General features: G+C 44.0%; 1 protein-coding gene across 3 annotated transcripts in view; it reads right to left on the reverse strand.

The window, feature by feature from the left end:
* The window catches only part of POLR3E (RNA polymerase III subunit E), an 892447-nt gene that overhangs the window by 497522 nt on the left and 376371 nt on the right, over positions 1–18554 (reverse strand). For all 3 annotated transcript variants that reach the window (XM_044089628.1, XM_044089629.1, XM_044089630.1), the window contains one exon: positions 8215–8322. In XM_044089628.1, coding sequence (XP_043945563.1) covers positions 8215–8322 — 108 coding nt within the window. The remainder of the gene's footprint in view (positions 1–8214; positions 8323–18554) is intronic.

An 18554-nucleotide genomic window follows, 5' to 3' on the forward strand; every position in this document is an offset into this window, starting at 1 on the left:
TTTCTGCTTTTCCCAAATTAGGGGTCGCCACAGCGGAACTCCGGTCCACTAATGATTGGCAGTAGGTTTTCACTAACGTCAAGGTGCCAGCTCGACATTCAACCTTCAACGAAGGCACACCCATTTACGCATGTCTTTTGAACGCCCACCCAACCACGGGGAGGACATGCAGACTCCACACAGAAGGCACTCCCTGCACTTCAGCCAAACGGGAGAACCTCTTGCTACGAGGCAACAACGCTACCGCTGCACCACCACGGAAGTATTTTTTAATATCTCAAAAATCTTCTAATGTTGCCTATTAACACTTACTACACTTCTTAAATTTATTCTTCCACCAAGGAGTCCAAGAGAATATCAGTCAAAGTTTTGTTGGCTACAAGAACAGTTCAAGTAAAGTAGAAACTTCAATAATGATAGCAGGGATTGCTATACAAACTGTGCAAGTGGCAAAGAGCTGCTGTTAAGACAGTGGGCCTGAGCAAGCTCATTAATTCATTGTAGTAGTATCTCACAGCATAAGAACAGCTGCAGATACTTCCTCAAAAGGGGGATGTTTTTGCAACACCCAGTCTTTAGAAGCTATACCTACAAGACTCAATGTTGAACTTGGGAGTCTTCTATAGTCATTTTTCAAGACAGTTCAACACAGCACAGATGGTCTACAAAAGGGATGCCTGGTGAAGAGACGGAGATGAAAGATTAAAATTATCACACAAGGATAGGTTCAAAGCACAATTTCCCTACACTTACAGGAAAGAGATGTAAATCTAACTTGGGCTCAAAGTTTTTCAGGATAAAAACAATTTAAAATGTCAAAGACTTGGCACATGCATCAATCATAAGCAATCCAAGGAGGAAAGAAACTTTTCTTCCTAATAAGATATGAAGACCATTTGCTGCACAAAGAGAGGGTGGCACAGCCAGGAAGTTCTCAATTGGAGGTTAGGAGAGAGGAGAAAAACATGAGAAGTGCAAAATTAATATTGGACAAGGACTGGCGGTGAAAAGAAATGTGAGGTGTGGCAAAACGGTAGACAACAGAACCGATGTTCTCACCTGTGTTGCAGTCAATGCAAAGCAAACTTATTCATGTCCACAGAAATGTCACGGAATAGAGCCAAAATGCATAACAGCAGCAAAGGAAATGCCAGTAAAGATGGAATCTTGGCAATCACAACTATTTTTTGTTTTAATTAATGTTGCTTTCAACTTTTTACATCTGCTTGAGCTACCACTAACTCAAGCAGTTCTGCCTCGATTTAACGTGTCATCTGAAGGACGACACACTCAGGAATGCAGCGGGATGTATAACAAAAGTCCAACAAGACTCAGTACTACAGCCCAACTATTTTCTCTACTGATAAAGAAAACATAAACTACCCAATATGTTAAATAATTGCAAGATGATTTCTCCTGGGTGTGAAGTTGGCTTCTAATAATCTATCAATACCCAAAAGCCTACAGTAACACATCAGAAACTTGGAAGAGATTCACACATGCACAATATCTAAAATGTTAGAACCCTGAAAGAATATACGTACCATCAAATGAACTAGAAAAGGTATGTGGGGGTTACGTTTGCCATATTATCCTTTGGCAGATAAGTAGAACAGGCTGAAAGTTCTAAAGCAACTAAAAATATCACACAGAATCTCAAGCATTAACAGCTACAAATGTCAGCATTCCATATTTTGAGAATAGTCTATCACTAACCTGTCTAAATTTACAACAAAATACTGCCACTTTTCAAACAACCAAGAACAAATATGCTTGTTCACTTATCATACAAGAGGGAACACCACTGTGCCACCGAACCGAAAAAAAGATTACCAATACAGGCAAGCACATATTTTTCTAAATATGCAAAAAGTACAGTTTTGTACCTACCATAAATGTAGATGTTTGAGGATCCACATTGCTGCAGTCCTAACCATTGGGTAGTCCGCTGTCCCAGTCGGCCCGAATACCAAAGTATATGGCTGACGTCGGTCAAGGCACATTAGTCTGACGTCAGGACGTCAGGGTACTAATGCGCATGACCGACGTCATATCCTCAGTCTTTTCTTGCCCCAGATGTCAGAAGACCCTAAAAAGACAAGGCCAAAACCAAAACACCAAACACTCCTGCACCAAAAATATGTACAATATATACAAAATTACAAGAGTATAACCTCACCCACACAACCACCCCTAAACACAGAGGGAAGGAGGGAGGAAATTGGACTGCAGCAATGTGGATCCTCGAACATCTACATTTATGGTAGGTACAAAACTGTACTATGTTCTTCATTCCACATTGCTGCAGTCCTAACCATTGGGTAGAATCCCAAAGCAGAGGTAAGGGAGGCTGGCAAATCATAAGGAAGCAGGAGCTGTCAACATGCCTTGCAAAATAGCTGTGGCAAAACCAGCCCTAGATTTAGAGTAGAGAGGAAGGTGGTAATGCTTAGAGAAAGTATGCACTGAACTCCAAGTAGCTGCCTCCAAAATATCCTTAGTTGACACCCCCCTTAGAAATGCTGTTGAAGTGGCAGTAGCCCTAGTGGAATGAGGCCTAATCCCAGCTGGAATCTCCTTGCCATGATGGGAATAACAAAATGCAATGCAAAACCCAATCCACTTAGAAATAGTTTGTTTTGACACAGGCTTGCCCTGAGAACTCAAAGCAAAAGAAACAAACAACTGCTGAGACTGCCTAAAATCCTTAGTCCTGCTTAAATAATAACGCAACTGCCTGTGTACATCTAAAGTGTGCAAAATCTTTTCCCCCTTATTTTGGGGATCTGCATAGAAAGTAGGCAAATGAATAGTTTGGTTTAAAGCCACACTAGAAACCACCTTAGGCATAAAAGAATAATTAGTACGTAATGATACCCTATCCTTATGGAAAATCAAAAAAGGCTCTACCGCCATAAGGGCCTGCAATTCAGAAACCCTTCTTGCAGAAGTAATGGCCAACAAAAAAGCAGTCTTCCATGACAAGTATTTCAATTCAGCAGTAGCCGCAGGCTCAAAAGGTTGTAGAGTAAGTTTCTCCAACACAAAATTGAGATCCCAAGCAGGAGTAGGAGCTCTACGTGGGGGTCTTATATTCTTTGCCCCTCTAAGAAATTGCTTGAACAAAGGATGCGAAAACAATGGTGGGTCACAATCATAGTGAGCTGAAATTGCTGCAGCATGAATCTTAATGGAAGAGAAAGACAAACCTTTGTCCAATAACTCAGTAAGATATTGAAGAGCCACACTCAAATTAGGCTCAGAAATCTCCAACTTCTTTGCTGCACTCCAAAATAAAAATCTCTTCCATTTTTCTGCGTACACTTTCCTTGTACTAGGTCTCCTGGCTTCCATAATCACATTTAAAACTTGTTGAGGAAGTTGAGACCTGCTGTGTTTCAAAACAGAATATGCCAGGCTGTTAGATGAAGAGAGTGAAGCTTGACATTGAGCAGGTGGCCGTCCCTCTGAGAACAGGTGTGGAATCAAAGGTAAAGGCCATGGAGGCTTCCTTACCAGACTCCTCAGTAATGGGTACCAGTGTTGCCGAGGCCAATCTGGAGCTATTAAAATCATCCTTGGCTTGTCTTGTCTGACCTTTAGGAGCACCTTTGGGAGAAGAGGCAGAGGTGGAAAGGCATACACATGAAGATTTTTCCAACTGAAAGAAAGAGCATCCACTTTCCAAGCTGTGTGATGAAACCTCTTTGTGCAAAACTTTGGCAGCTGGTGGTTTAGTGGAGAAGCGAACAGATCTATGTCTGGAGTTCCCCATGACACTGTCAATTTCGAAATACATGAAGATCCAGTTTCCACTCGTGGGGATCCATGATTTGTCTGCTTAACACATCTGCTAAGGAGTTCTGTGCTCCGGCAGAAACCTTGCCTGAAGAGTTAGTTGCAAGCTGAGCGCAGTCTCCCATAAAATCATTGCTTGCCTGCACAACGGGTAAGAATGTGTTCCCCCTTGTTTGTTGATGTACCACATGACAGTCGTGTTGTCTGTTAGAATCAACACCTGCCCTGGCAGAAGTAACTCCTTGAAAGCCATTAATGCAAACTGGACTGCTAACATCTCCTTCATGTTGATATGTAGATGCTGTAGTCTGGCAGGCCACTTGTCTTGTATCCACTTTCCATTTAGATGAGCTCCCCAAGCAATGTCTGAGGCATCTGTCGTTAGAATCTGACTCGCCTCTGGCCGGGTCACAGAGAGTCCCTTGTTTAGGTGACATTCCTGAGCCCACCACAAAAATTCCTGTTGAATGCAAGGTATTATTTGAATGACAGTGTCCAAATCCTGGCAGTGCTGAGTCCATACATTTTTGAGATACCACTGCAGCTTCCTCATATGCAGTTTGGCATTGGGAAGCACCAGAATACAAGATGCCATGAACCCTAAGGCTTGAAGGACTGTCCTTGCAGTCAGCCCGGACTGAAGAGATAGTTGATGGAAGTAAATGGAAAGATTCTTTTGTTTGTCCGGGGTTAAAAAGGCCATCTGGGCTGCTGTATTCAGTCTCACACCCAGAAAGCACATGTCTTGAGAGGGTACTAGACTGGACTTTATTTCGTTCACAGAATACCCTAGGCATCTTAGCACTGCTATCACATATTCCAAATGCTGTAAAGGTCTTCCTTTTCTTGAGCCAGAATCAGGCAGTCGTCCAAGTAAGGATAGATTTGAATTCCTTTTAGCCTGAAGTAAGCTATCACTGGAGCCAGAACCTTTGTGAATACTCTGGGCGCAGTAGATAAGCCAAAGGGCAATGCAGAGAACTGATAATGGGAATTTCCAGTTCAAAACGCAAATACTTCCTGCAACTTAGTCTGATAGGCACATGAAGGTAAGCTTCCTTGAGATCTAAAGTTACCATCCAGTGATCTTTGCCCAGCAGAGGTAAAAGCTGTTGTAACGTCAACATTTTGAACTTGGGAATGTCCAGATAAGTGTTGAGGATAGATAAATCCAAAATTGGTCTCCACGTGTTCCCCTTCTTTGGTACTAGGAACAGGCGAGAATAAAATCCTAGGCCCCTTTCTGGTACAGGAACTGGCTGAATGGCCCCTATTTGGAGTAACAGAGAAATTTGCTTGTGAGCCTCTTTTCTTTGTAGAGGAGGAATGTCTGGCATGCCTTTGAAAGGAGGCAAGGTATGGAAATAAAACCTGTAACCGTGGTGAATGATATCCAAAACCCATCTGTCTTGGGTAATTAAATCCCAATTTTCTTTGAAAAGAGCCAGCCTTCCTCCCAAAGGTGCTGCCAGACGAGAATGCACTGGCAGCCGAAAAGGTAGGTCATTGGGTCTGTTTACGAAAGGACTGACCCCTGCCCTCACCAGAAGTCTGGGCAGGTGAACTCCCTGTCCTAGGCCTAAAAGAACCTTGAGCTCTGCCCCTACCATGTCTAGACCTACCCCTAGACTGGGAATCATAAGCAGGATATGTCCATCCCTTAGTAGGCCAATTTCTACTAAACTTCGGAGGCTGCACCTGCAAAAAATCTTTAACAGTTTGCATAGACTTAGCCTTGTCCTCCATTTTCTTTAAAACTGCTTCCACAGGCGAACCAAACAACACATCAGACTGTAAAGGAGCATCCAAAATCCTTGTCTTAACATGCTCAGCTAAATTCTGATCCCTCAACCAGGCGTGCCTGCGAAGAACAGAACCAGTGGCAGCCACCCTCGAGGAGGCCTGCACAGCATCAAAACCACATTGCAAGGAATGCTTACCCACCTGTTCAGACACATGAACTAAATCCTGCAACTCTTTACACTCAATACCTTCCGCCAGAACATCCACCTTAGACTGCAATTGTGAAAGGAGATAATTTTGATACTTTAACATGTGAAACTGGCAATTCAACGCCCTCATGGCTAAACTGGAAGAAGTATACACTTTCTTTCCCCATCTATCCAAAGCCCTTGCCTCTTTATCAGGAGGAACAGGATTTTTAACAACAGAAGCCTTAACACCTTTAGGCCCCTGAGAGACAGTTTCCGGGTCTGCCCTAGGGCTCTTAAAAAGATACTTGTGAGCTTCAGGCACCCTATAGTACCTATCCGGTTTAACTGGGGCAGGAGGCAAAGAATCAGGGTTCAGGGAAGCCTCTGCAAAAACATCTTCCACCACATTCAGAACAGGAGGTATAGCTAAAGGCCTATGCTGGGGTAAAAACAAGAATTCCCTAAGCCTCTTCCTGGAATCAGAGAAATCTTGACCTTCCCATTTAAAATGCTCCCTCATGGAATGCAGAGTCTCTGAAAATGAAAAATCCTCAGGAGGAGAAGCTGAAGGAGTAGAATCATCCACATCAGAATCAGAATAAGGAGGATACTCCTGCAAGTCTTCAGCCGAAGACTCAGAAGCCTCGAACACTGCTCAAAACTCTCAAACTCAGGTTCCACCCTAGGCCTCTTATCAGGAGGGGGCATAGAACCTCTAATCATAGTAATCAAATCCTCTGCCATTTTAAGCATATGTTTCTTAGGCAAAGATCCTGAAGAGCTAGGAGAAACCCCCACTGAAGTTAAACCTGGCCTGCCCCTCAAAGAAGCCCTGGAAACAGAAGGGGAGGCTCTAACCACCTTAGGAAGAGAGGGAAGAACAGCCACCTGAGAAGCCCCTTCAGCCTGGCCTACCTCCTGAGAGGACACATCCTGTAACAGTAAAGTCTCTCCCTGAGACTCCAAAGAAACTCCTGGCAAAACCTCCGGCTCCACTGAGCCTTCTAAAGAACCGACGTCCGGGACTGTCGGTTCTTCCACTCTAGGCTTTGCTGCTTTGTCCTTGCGCTTTTTGGAAGCGGCCGGAGCATCCGGCGGCATTTTATAATTACAACGCTTCCCAAAACTAACCTGGCACAGTCTAACCTTCTCTTAATAGTGCGTTTGTTAAATCTAGCACAAGAGCGGCATCCAACAACGTCGTGCTCAGGCCCTAAACAAGGTATACACAAGGTATGGTAATCCCTATGAGGTATCTGTTTCCCACAAGAAATACAGTTATTCACTTTTTCTGACATCCGGTTAAATACTGAGGCAAGAAAAAAACAAAATATTCCCCAACGGGGTACTTAGCCAACTTTGATTCGGTCTGAAACTCTGACTTCAGAAAATTTCAGAACGCCAACCTGCACTCGCAAAACTGCTTCTGCATCGGACCATGCGGCAAAAAAGACTGAGGATATGACGTCGGTCATGCGCATTAGTACCCTGACGTCCTGACGTCAGACTAATGCGCCTTGACCGACGTCAGCCATATACTTTGGTATTCGGGCCGACTGGGACAGCGGACTACCCAATGGTTAGGACTGCAGCAATGTGGAATGAAGAACATCTACAAGTTATTAATTGAAAGCTAGTGACCACTTTTAAAAACAAACCCGTACAAGTAGTCAGACCCCCCACAACTACAACTTATAACACCTTACAACAAAAGGCTCCATTGTATCATGGCAACAGGGGTGAGCCTTCTACAAAACTACCCGTGTAGCACAGAATACTCTACCAGACAAAATACAAAAAGCTATCAATCTTGCTCTTTCAAAAGCTCATGGAAGCAAACCTCACTAACTAATGCAAGTGCAAACTGTTACAGGGAACCAGGTTATAACTAAGGAACTGGTCCTACTGGAAATCACACCATATTCAGCAAAATGAAACCGTATGTGAGACGGTGACAAGCCATGTAACCACTGTAAATATGTAAATAAATAGTGTTGGCATCCTTTGATATAATGCAGTGATTTGTGTAAACATTTGAAACCACAACTACAGTTATTGAAGTATATTAGGGCAAGCATCTTGCACAGATGCAAGGACTTCTGTAAGTAACACTCATGAAAATATATGTAACGACTATAAATATTGGTCTGAAAAATTATTCCAAAGGTAATCTATTTGCAAATGTTTTGAAAAGTTAATGCCTCTTGACTCTGTCAGTGGCTGAAAAAGTGTCTTTGGACCACTTCACTAATCAGGTTAACGAAAATAAAAAAACAAACATTTCATAGGTCTGTCCTGCAAAACTGGCTTGAGGGTCTTTTTTTGGGCACCATACTTCTAACATCTACACCCAGCTAAAAGTCTTTCTTTTAAACAACATACTTTTAAGAGCTGCACTCTTGCAGGGCACCTCATGCCATGAAGGAAGTAAAAAAATGCATAACTGGTTTACATGAATTAGAGAACAGTTATAGAAACACACCTTCAAGTGCAGCTTCTCTTTCTTTGTGTTTAGCATCAGCCTTGTCCAAGTATGAGAAACTCGGCCTTAGCTGCAGGATTCCATGCAATGGTGTCAGATGTAGCTCCCCTAGAATAATTATAAAAATGGTTAATTTAATTTATTTAAAAAACAATGCATTTACTAATAGTATCCATACATTAATCAGCCTCTACATAGAATACATTAGAGAATTATGAGCGGGTCGACGATCATAATGCATATACCACGTGTTTGAGACATGGATGCCAAGAAATTCACCTTGAGAGCAAAGCTTGCTAGGTGAATCTTGGCATCCATGTTGAGAATACAATATTTTGTTGCTAATGGAGATCTGAACAGAATTCTTTGCAGCACACAGAGACTGCTTCACGTAATACTAGTTAGTGAAAATATTTTAAAATAATGCAATGTGTCATGACAACTTTAAAAGCCGGGGGAGTGGTTGATGTCTTTAAATATTTCCTGTCTAAGGGAAGCAGTTTAATTCAAAATGCTGTGTGTATTGCAGCAGACAGCAGGCACAAACAGGTGCTGAAACTAAGTCATTTCCTTTTCTGCTGCTACTGATGACGGGTCTGCACTCTCTTCCTTAGTGCAGAATTGATGTTAACAAGTGTACAGAGGGTGGTTAACAAGGACCCTTCTAAGTGTTAACATTTGGTCTCGCACTACAGTAGCACTGAACCAGGATGCAATTTAGCTGTTTGAGAGTAATCACTGTGCTCCATGCACTACAGTGCATTTATTCATCCTTATTTACTACGCATCAATCAGCCACTACATTAAATACAATTATCATAAAGAGTGCATTTGATCATCCCTGGTTACTACTAACAAATCAATGAAATGCAGCAGCAGAGACTGAATGAAACAATGTCACATATACAATTTGTAAGTAACTGCAGGCTGGTTTGCTGGCAAAGAGTTCCTATCATCATCGTTAAAGACTAAAGTTCATTTAGAGAGTTTGGTGTTGAGGCCAGCAAAGAGAGTGCGTGTATGGGGGGTGGTGACAGAAGATGAAGCAACAATATCACACCTCTCCCTTGGAGAGGGAGTGTGTGGGCTTTTGCTGTCTGCCACCTCTAGTAGAGGCCAGTGGCACTACTTAAGCAGAATGACATACCATGGACAGCAAAGACAGAAGTCTACAGTCTGTACTTGAGCACGCAAGCCACAGTGAAGTCAATGCACATAATGAATGGGTTAAAACAGACCAAAGAAATAAACCTTATGATTGGAGTGATGTCACACCAGGAAACTTCTATCCTGTGAGCCCTGTCTTCTACAGTAACCCACCTAAGTTTTTGGAAAGGATTAAAGATGGAAAAGACTTTGATGCTGATGACTGGCAGCAACAGGGAAAAATATGTACATAAAAAAAATGGTCACAGGATGAGAATGTGCGCATTTTGATTTTGTTATAAAAAAATATGTAATCCAACATTCACTAGTTTTTGCGTCATCCTCACAAATGGAGGATTCACACATCAATTTCTAAATTATCAGTTTAACACAGAACAGTGGTGAAAAACATGTTTTTGTCAGTTTTATCTCTGAAAGGAAGACAAAAGGCAATCTCATTTATCCATTTTCTAGTTACTCACTTAATCCACTTTAAGGTCACAGAACAACCACACCCCTAATGAGCACAAGGCAATCCTGTATGAAGCACCAATTCACTCAAGATGTACACATGCATACATAAGCACCCACACCTATGGGGAATCAGTAGGACAGTACAGTTGCGCAAAATCTTACCGTAATGGTAGATGTCCTCCTCTTCACTGTTGCAGTATTCATAACATTAGGGATCCCCTGCCAAGGGTGGCCAGACATCCGGTAAGTACACCAAAGCTTTTAGCTTGCTTTAAGGTATGTTGTACGTCGCACATATACTCCTTGCATAGGGTAGGGCATAAAGATGACATCTGGATATACCATCCTAAGAACAGACAGCCCCAGTAGCAATGCCAGTAAAAGGAAAAGAAAAAGGTAACCAGTACATCCAGAAGGCAAATGGACCAGGGGGAGAAAGGAGAGAGTGAATATTACAGTGAAGAGAAGGACATCTCCAGTTATGTTAAGATTTTATACAAATGTACTATGCTCTTCCATTTCCCTGTTTCAGTGTTCATAACATTAGGGACAATGCAAAAGCTCATGCTCATGATGAAACTTGGGAGGAGGAAGGACCAGCAGAGTCCTCTAGGAAGCCATGAAGTATGGCCCTTGCAAAACCAGCTCTGGAGAATCCATCCAACTTGTAGTGCTTGGTAAATGTACGCACATAAGTCCAAGTGGCTGCCTCAAGAACAGAGTTAGTATCCAAACCCTTGAAAAAAGAACCAGAAGAAGCCACAGCCCTAGTAGAATCAGCCTTTACAGAAGAAGGAAGGCTCTTACCATGTGAAAGGAATAACAAAAACAAATAGCTTTTGGGATCCAAGAAGAAATAGTTTGCTTGGATACAGCTAATCCTAAGGCCCTATGATGAAAGGGAACAAAGAGCTAATCAGACTTCCGAACAGTCTTAGACTTACCCAAATTAAACCAAAGTTGTCTACTCGCATCCAACGTGTACTGCACCTTCTCACTGACAGAGTGAGGAGAACGGAAAAAAGTGGGCAAATGAATAAACTGATTAAGGGACAATTTATTCTCCACCTTGGGAATAGCATAAAAAGAGGATTAGTATGCAGGAATGCCCTGTCCTTATGAAACACCAAAATCGAGGACAAACCATAAGAGCTTGAAGCTCAGACACCCATCGGGCACAAGTAAGGGCTAGCAAACGTACAGTCTTCAAAGAGCAATGTTGTAAAGAAGCTAAAGGTGCAAAAGGAGCCAGAGTCAATTTTTCCAAAAGAAAATTAAGATCCCAGGCAGGAGGAACAGGCTTCCTGGGAGGGCTAATATGAAAGACATCTTTTAGGAATGGTTTTAGCCTCAAATCTAGAAGCTGAAGGAGGAAAAAGGCAGACAGACAAGCAGAGAGAGCTGTTAAGTGAGCCTTAACAGAAGAATAAGCCAAGCCAAACATTGACCAAAGCACACAGATAAGAGAGAACCAAAGGAACACCCACAGAAAGTGGATCAAGGATGCAAAAGTACAGTTTTGTACCTACCATAAATGTAGATGTCCGATAGACATGCAACTGCAGTCATAACATGTGGGTTGTCCTGCCTCAGGCAGCCCTCGGTCGTCCGGATTCCAAAGTCTGGGTCCATTTTCTTCAGTGTTTCTTGCCCCAGATGCCAGGTGCCCTCCAAGGAAGGCTGTAATCAAATTGGAAGACAAAAACAGGATTCCAAACAAATAAATGAGCAATAAAACAAATACACCATAACAGATATCCCCAGCTAAGAGAAACAGGGATAGGAGTGGACCCTAGGCATAGAGGGGTATGGAGGGTGGGAAAATCCGACTGCAGTTGTATGTTTACGGACATCTACATTTATGGTAGGTACAAAACTGTACTATGTCCTTCAAGAATGCAACTGCAGTCATAACATGTGGGTAGAATACCATAGCTTAGCTGGGGGAGGAGGAATGCTCTAGGAAAAAGATGGTGTGGCAATCAAACCCTGCAGGACTGCCGAAGCAAAGCCTGCTCTGGATCTGGAGTATAGAGGGAGATTGTAGTGTTTGGAGAATGTATGCACGGAGCTCCATGTAGCAGCTTCTAGAATGTCCTTAGTAGGCATCCCTCTTAAGAATGCTGTAGAGGTGGCTGTAGCTCTGGCTCTGGTGGAATGTGGTCTGACATTGGCTGGAACAGTCTTTCCATGAAAGGAATAACAGAATCTGATGCAATGTCCAATCCATTTTGAAATGGTCTGTTTTGAAATTGCTTTTCCTTGGACTGCAGGGGCGTAAGCTACAAAAAGTTGTTCAGACTTCCTACTGGCCTTGGTTCTGTCCAGGTAGTAACGAAGTTGTCTGTGAATGTCCAAGGTATGCAACAGTCTTTCCCCCTTGTTCTCAGGATTGGGGAAGAAAGCAGGCAGATGAATGGCTTGATTTAAAGAAACCCTAGATACCACCTTTTGCATAAAAGTAGGGTTGGTCCTTAATGAAACCCTGTCTCTGTGAAAAATAATAATGGGTGGTATTGCCATTAGGGCCTGTAGCTCCGAAACTCTTCTTGCTGATGTAATTGCCAACAGGAAAGCTGTCTTCCATGAGAGAAATTTCAAGTCAACTGAAGCTGCTGGCTCAAATGGAGGTAGAGTCAGTTTTTCTAGGACAAAATTGAGGTCCCAGGCTGGCACTGGGGCCTTTCTTGGTGGCTTAATGTTCTTGATTCCCCTGAGGAATTGTCTTAGTAAAGGGTGTGAAAAAACAGGAGGATCAGAGTTGTATCTAGCTGAAATAGCAGATGCATGTATCTTTATGGAAGAATATGAGAGGCCATTCTTTAACATATCTGCCAAATATTCCAAGATGAGTGGGATGCTCAACAATGATGCATCATGTCCCTTGCTGGTATTCCAATTGCTGAATCTTTTCCACTTTGCTAAGTAAACCTTTCTGGTGGATGGTCTTTGAGCCTCTGTTAGTATCCGCTGAACTTCCTTGGAGAGAGATAGGCTGAAGTTATTTATGGGATCTCCCAGGCTGTTAGCTGCAGTGTCTGAAGATTTGGATGCACTGTTTCGAAGTTGTGCTGAGTCAGAAGTAGAGGCCATTGAGGAAGGGCCCACCTCCTGGTGTGACATATGCTCCGTAGTAGTGGGTACCAGTGTTGTCTTGGCCAGTCCGGAGCTATTATGATTCCCTTGGGTCTCTCTGCTTTGATCTTTAGTAATACTGAGGTCATCAGTGGCAGAGGTGGGAATGCATAGATTCTTAGGGAGTTCCAGTTGAATGAGAGGGCATCTATTTTCCAAGCTTTTGGATGGTATGTCCTTGTGCAGAATTTTGGAAGAAGATGGTTGAGAAGAGAGGCAAATAGGTCCACTTCTGGCTTGCCCCATGTCGAAGTGAGTTGTCTGAAGGCCTTCGGATGTAACCTCCACTCGTGTGGATCTGTGAAATTCCTGCTTAGGCTGTCCGCCAACACATTGTCTTTTCCTGGAACAAACTGGGATTGTAACTGGATGTTTAGGCTCAGCGATTTCTCCCAAAGCTGCATTGTCAGTCTGCAAAGAGGGTAAGAGTGAGTGCCCCCTTGCTTGTTTATGTACCACATCACAGTGGTGTTGTCTGTCCGTATCATTAAATGGCCTTGCTGGAGTTGGTGTTGAAAGGCCTCGATGGCATGCATTACTGCCAGCATTTCCTTTTGGTTTATATGCAGATGTGTTTCCTTTGGAGACCATTGTCCTTGTATACACCTGCCTTCCATGTGCGCCCCCCCATCCAAGGTCTGAGGCGTCTGTAGTCATGGTCTGTGTTATCTGTGGTTTTTTGAATGACATACCTGTGTTTGCCTGGCTCACCGAGGCCCACCATAGGAATTCCTTTTGTAGGCATGGAATTAGTGGTATGATTGTCTCCAAGTTGTTGCTGGGTTGAGACCAAATGCTTTTTAGGTACCATTGAAGCTTTCTCATGTGTAGTCTTGCGAATGGAACCAGGAGAATGCAGGATGCCATGTAACCCAGGGCCTGTAGGAATCTCCTTGCAGTCATCTGGGTGAGTTTTGCTAGACCTTTGAAATAATGAGTTAACTTCTCTTGCTTGTCTTCTGTCAGGTAAGACATCTGAGAGGCTGTGTCTAGTTTGGCTCCTAAGAAGATTATTTGCTGGGATGGCTGCAGTCTTGACTTTTGGAAGTTGCCTGTGTATCCCAGTGCTTGAAGTAATCGTACGACATAGTCCAGGTTTTTTGTCAACATCAATTTGTCGTCTGCTTGTATTAGGCAGTCGTCCAGGTACGGGTAAATTTGTATACCCTGGAGCCTGCAATGAGCAATTACTGAAGCCAGGCATTTTGTAAATACTCTGGGCGCAGTAGATAAGCCAAATGGCAATGCTGAGAATTGATAATGCTCTGGCCCTGCAAGAAATCTGAGGCATCTTCTGCAGCTGTGTCTGATAGGGACATGCAGGTATGCCTCCTTGAGGTCCAGAGTAATCAGCCACGACCCCTTGCCCAGCATGGGAAGGAGTTGCTGTAGAGTCAGCATTTTGAACTTTGGTACTATGAGAAAGGTGTTTAATGCGGACAAGTCCAGTATTGGTCTCCATTGAGATTCTTTTCTTGGAACAAGGAACAGTCTTGAGTAAACCCCTGGTCTTGTTCTTGTTGTGGAACTCTTTCTATTGCTTTCATCCGAATCAGCAGAGTGATTTGCTTGATAGCCTCTGCTCTCTGATTTTGTGGCAGGTTTGGCATGCCTTGTTTTCTTGGTAGGGTATGAAAATGAAACCTGTACCCTCGGTCTATAATGTCCAAAATCCATTTGTCCTTTGTCAGTCTGTGCCAGTTCTCTGCAAACAGAGATAATTTCCCGCCCAAGGGAGCTTCCAGTTGTTCCCTGGTAGGCGGTAATAGAGGAAAGTCATTGAGATTGTGGTTGTGGGGCAGGTGAAACCCCTCGTCACTTCTTTGGTTTCCTGGCTGCCATTGTCGTCCCCTGTAAGGGCCTCTGTATTGGCCTCTTCCTCGGCCACGTCTGTTCTTACCCCTTTGAAACTTTTCTGGATTAGGAAAGGACCAGTTTTTTGAAGGCCAATTCCTACTGAATCTGGGGGGTTGAACCTGGAGGAAATCTTTCACAGTCTGGACTGATTTTGCTTTTTCTTTGATGGTCTTTAACACATCCTTAGCATTTGCACCAAAAAGCTTGTTCTTTTCCAAAGGTGCATCCAGAAGTTTTGCTTTTACATGATCTGGTAGAGGTTGATCTTTTAACCAAGCATGTCTACGAATGACTGCCCCTGTCATAGCTGCCCTACATGAAGCTTCCAGTGCATCATATCCACACTGCAGGAAGTGATTGCTTACTTGCTGAGTGTTATGTACAGCTTCCTGCAAAGTCTTCCTGTCTAAAGGCTCAGGAGTGGCTAATGTTTTTTGTAAATCTTCTAACAGATAATCCTGGTATTGTAACATATGGAAAAGGCAATTTAAAGCTCTCATAGATAAGGTAGTGGATGTGTAAACCTTTTTGCCCCATCTCTCTAATGACCTAGCTTCCCTGTTGGAGGGCAAAGGATTCTTTGAGGTGGAGGCTGAAACTCCTTTAGGCCCCTGTGAAATAGTTTCCAAATCAGCAGTGTGGGCCCTGAATAAATGGGAATGAGTTTCTGGGACCCTGTAATACCTGTCTGGCTTGGCAGGAGCAGGAGGAAGAGAATCAGGGGTAGCACTAGAGTCAGAATACAAATCATCCAGAACATCAAGTACAGGAGGAATAGCTAAGGGCCTGTGCTGAGGCTTCTTAAGGAAAGTCCTAAGGCGTTTCCTGGAATCAGAATATTCCTGACCTTGCCACTTGAAATGTTCCCTCATGGTGTGCAGAACTTCCCCAAAAGAAATATCCTCAGGAGGGGAGGCCGAGGGGATGGAATCTTCTGCATCCGAGTCCTCATAGGTCTGGAAGAGCTCTTCCTGGCTATCAGAGTGGACAGAGCCCTCAGAATCTTCATCTGAATGTGTAGGGTCAGAGGGTTCAACCCGGGGCCTTTTATCAGGAGGAGGCTGGGATCCTCTCTCAGGATGGGCCTGTGAACCTCTAATCATGGAAATCAAATCAGCAGCCATGGACATAATTTGTGTGTCTGGAGTCGGCTGAGAAAGGGTTTAGAAGTAATGTGCTTTGTTTTGCTGGCTGCCTTAGCCCTAGTGTAGGCCTTAATAGACATGGCCATAGGGGGCCTGGCAGCTCCACGTGCAGGAGTGACCTTGTCTACAGCAATGGTCTTGGGCATTTCCTCGGTTTCGGTATCCGGAGGAAAATCTATAACTGGCGTCGGAGTAATGTCTGGAATCGGAGTAGTCTGTACTGCGGTGTCTTCGGTTCCGAGTGGTGGAGAAACCGTCTCAGAGAGAACCGGAGCACTCGCGCTAGGTTTTGGCATGGAGTCGGAGGTAGACGCGGGCCGAGGATGTCGGTCCCGGTCTTTTCGCTTTTTGGGCGTTTGCGATGTCGGAAGATCCGACGGCATGGTGCAAGCAAAATTATCGCCGAAAAAATCTTCAGCGAACTCTGCCCGGCGCCTGAGAGTGCGCTTGTTGAAGCGAGCACAGGCTACACAAGCCGAGACGTCGTGGTCTGGGCCCAGGCAAGGGAGACCGTAAGAGTGGAAATCCTTAGGAGGTATTTGTTTACCACAAGAAAGACAATTGTTAACTTTTTCAGTAATTTTTGACATCGGCTGAGGCAAGAAAAGGTCCCCAACGGGGTACTTAGCTTTTTGATGACTTCGGTATCGTAAAATACAGGAGCTGACCGACCGGCACTTGCGAACTGCTTCTGCTTCGGGCACCGCGCGGCAAGAAAGACTGAAGAAAATGGCATCGGCTGATGCTTATGTACTCCAGTCGCTCTGACGTCGGAGAGAAATGCGACATCAGCCGACGTCGGACCCAGACTTTGGAATCCGGCCGACCGAGGGCTGCCTGAGGCAGGACAACCCACATGTTATGACTGCAGTTGCATTCTTGAAGGACATCAGTCACCAAAGAGAAAACCTCTTCCATTTGGATATGTAGGATTTCCTAGTATTGGGTTTCCTGGCCTCCTGCAGGACCCTAAGTATGTCCTCAGAAAAAAAAGGTGCCTGTGTGGAATCAAAATCCTATCACCCACACTGTCAACTGAAGACAGGACAGGCGGGAACATATGAGAGATCCCTTGTCTTGTGTGAGCAGCTTCACCTTGTGAGGTAACTTGTGGTGACTGCCATTGGCTAAATGCAGAAGAGGGAACCAATGATGTCTCAGCCAAAAGGGAGTCACCAACAAGATTTTGGGAGCACCATGTTAAATTATGACCAGGACTTTTGGAATGAGGGAAAACAAAGAAACATCCCCTTCCAAAAGAAAGATAGGGTGTCTACCTTCCAAACTAGACAACCTGGGACTCTGGCAATAAAAAGAGGAAGTAGTCTGTTCAGAGAGGAGGCAAATAGATCTATTTCAGGAATACTCCACTGGTGGACAATGTCCAGAAACACATCCCTGTAAAGCATCCATTCATGGGATTGAGTTAAGGACCGGTTCTGAGTATCTACCACAATGTTTTGACCTGAGAGAGTGTAAACTGCCTAAAGAGTCACTTGACACTGGACAGGAAGACCCCATACTAGGGGTGTCAACTGGCAAAGATGATCATATCTTCTCCCACTCTGTCTGTTTACATACCACATCACTGGGGTAGTGTTTATGAATACCTTGAGAGACCTTAGGGAGAAAAATGGAAGAAAAGCCTGCAGCGCCAGCAGAAGAGCTCTCATTTCTTTGATATTAATGTGCTCTTTCTGCTGAAGAGGCAATCACACCCACTGTACTCTTAGGAAGCCAAAAGCTGCTCCCCATACCATGTCTGAAAAGACTGTGATCCGCTCCTGACAGTGAAGAGGGGGATAAAAAGGAAGGCCTGGATTTAGAGATAACCGCTAGATCCACCAGTGAAATTCCTTCTTGAGACAAGGCAAAAGAGGAACCACAAAGTCTAGGGGAGGCACATGTTGAAGCCAAACTGTCTTCACAAACCACTTTCTCACATGGAATTTGGCAAGAGACAGCACAGGGATGGTGGATGTCGTGAAACCCAGAACTCTCAGAAACTCCCCAGTTGCAGCAGAGGAAGAAAAGTTTGAAAGAAGAAAAGTCAATGCCTTGGGAGGAGGCAGGGATGCCAGCACAGGCACCATCTGGATCCGGCACCGCAGAAAAACATGGTCTTGACATGGAGTCAAAAAAGACTTTTTAAAGTTTACTGTGAACCTCAAGGTTTGCAGATGGGAAATGGCAACATAAAGATTTTGCAATGGGATCTCTGGAGATGATGCCTGAAACAGGAGGTCGTCCAAGTAAGGAAATACTTGGATCCCCTGGATCTTGCAAAAAGGAATCACAGGAGTGGGGCATTTGGTGAATACTCTTGGGAGAGTAGAAAGGCCAAAGCAGCGAACAGAAAATGCCAGAAAGCAACAGAGAAACGTAAAAACTTCCTGAAAAGGGGGTGGATCAGAATATGGATATAAGCATCGTTGAGATCCAGCGACATCATACAAGCCTGAGGAAGCAAGAGACGGAACAAAGTCTGAAGGGACAACATGCAAAAGGAAGGCACTTTCAGAAAAGTGTTTAGATGAGACAGGTCTAGAATTGGTCTTAAAGTATCCCCTTTTCTGGGTACTA

This window comes from Protopterus annectens, chromosome 12.part0 (genome assembly GCF_019279795.1).
Source record: "Protopterus annectens isolate FY-2018-M chromosome 12.part0, PAN1.0, whole genome shotgun sequence".
NCBI classification, from domain to species: domain Eukaryota; kingdom Metazoa; phylum Chordata; order Ceratodontiformes; family Protopteridae; genus Protopterus; species Protopterus annectens.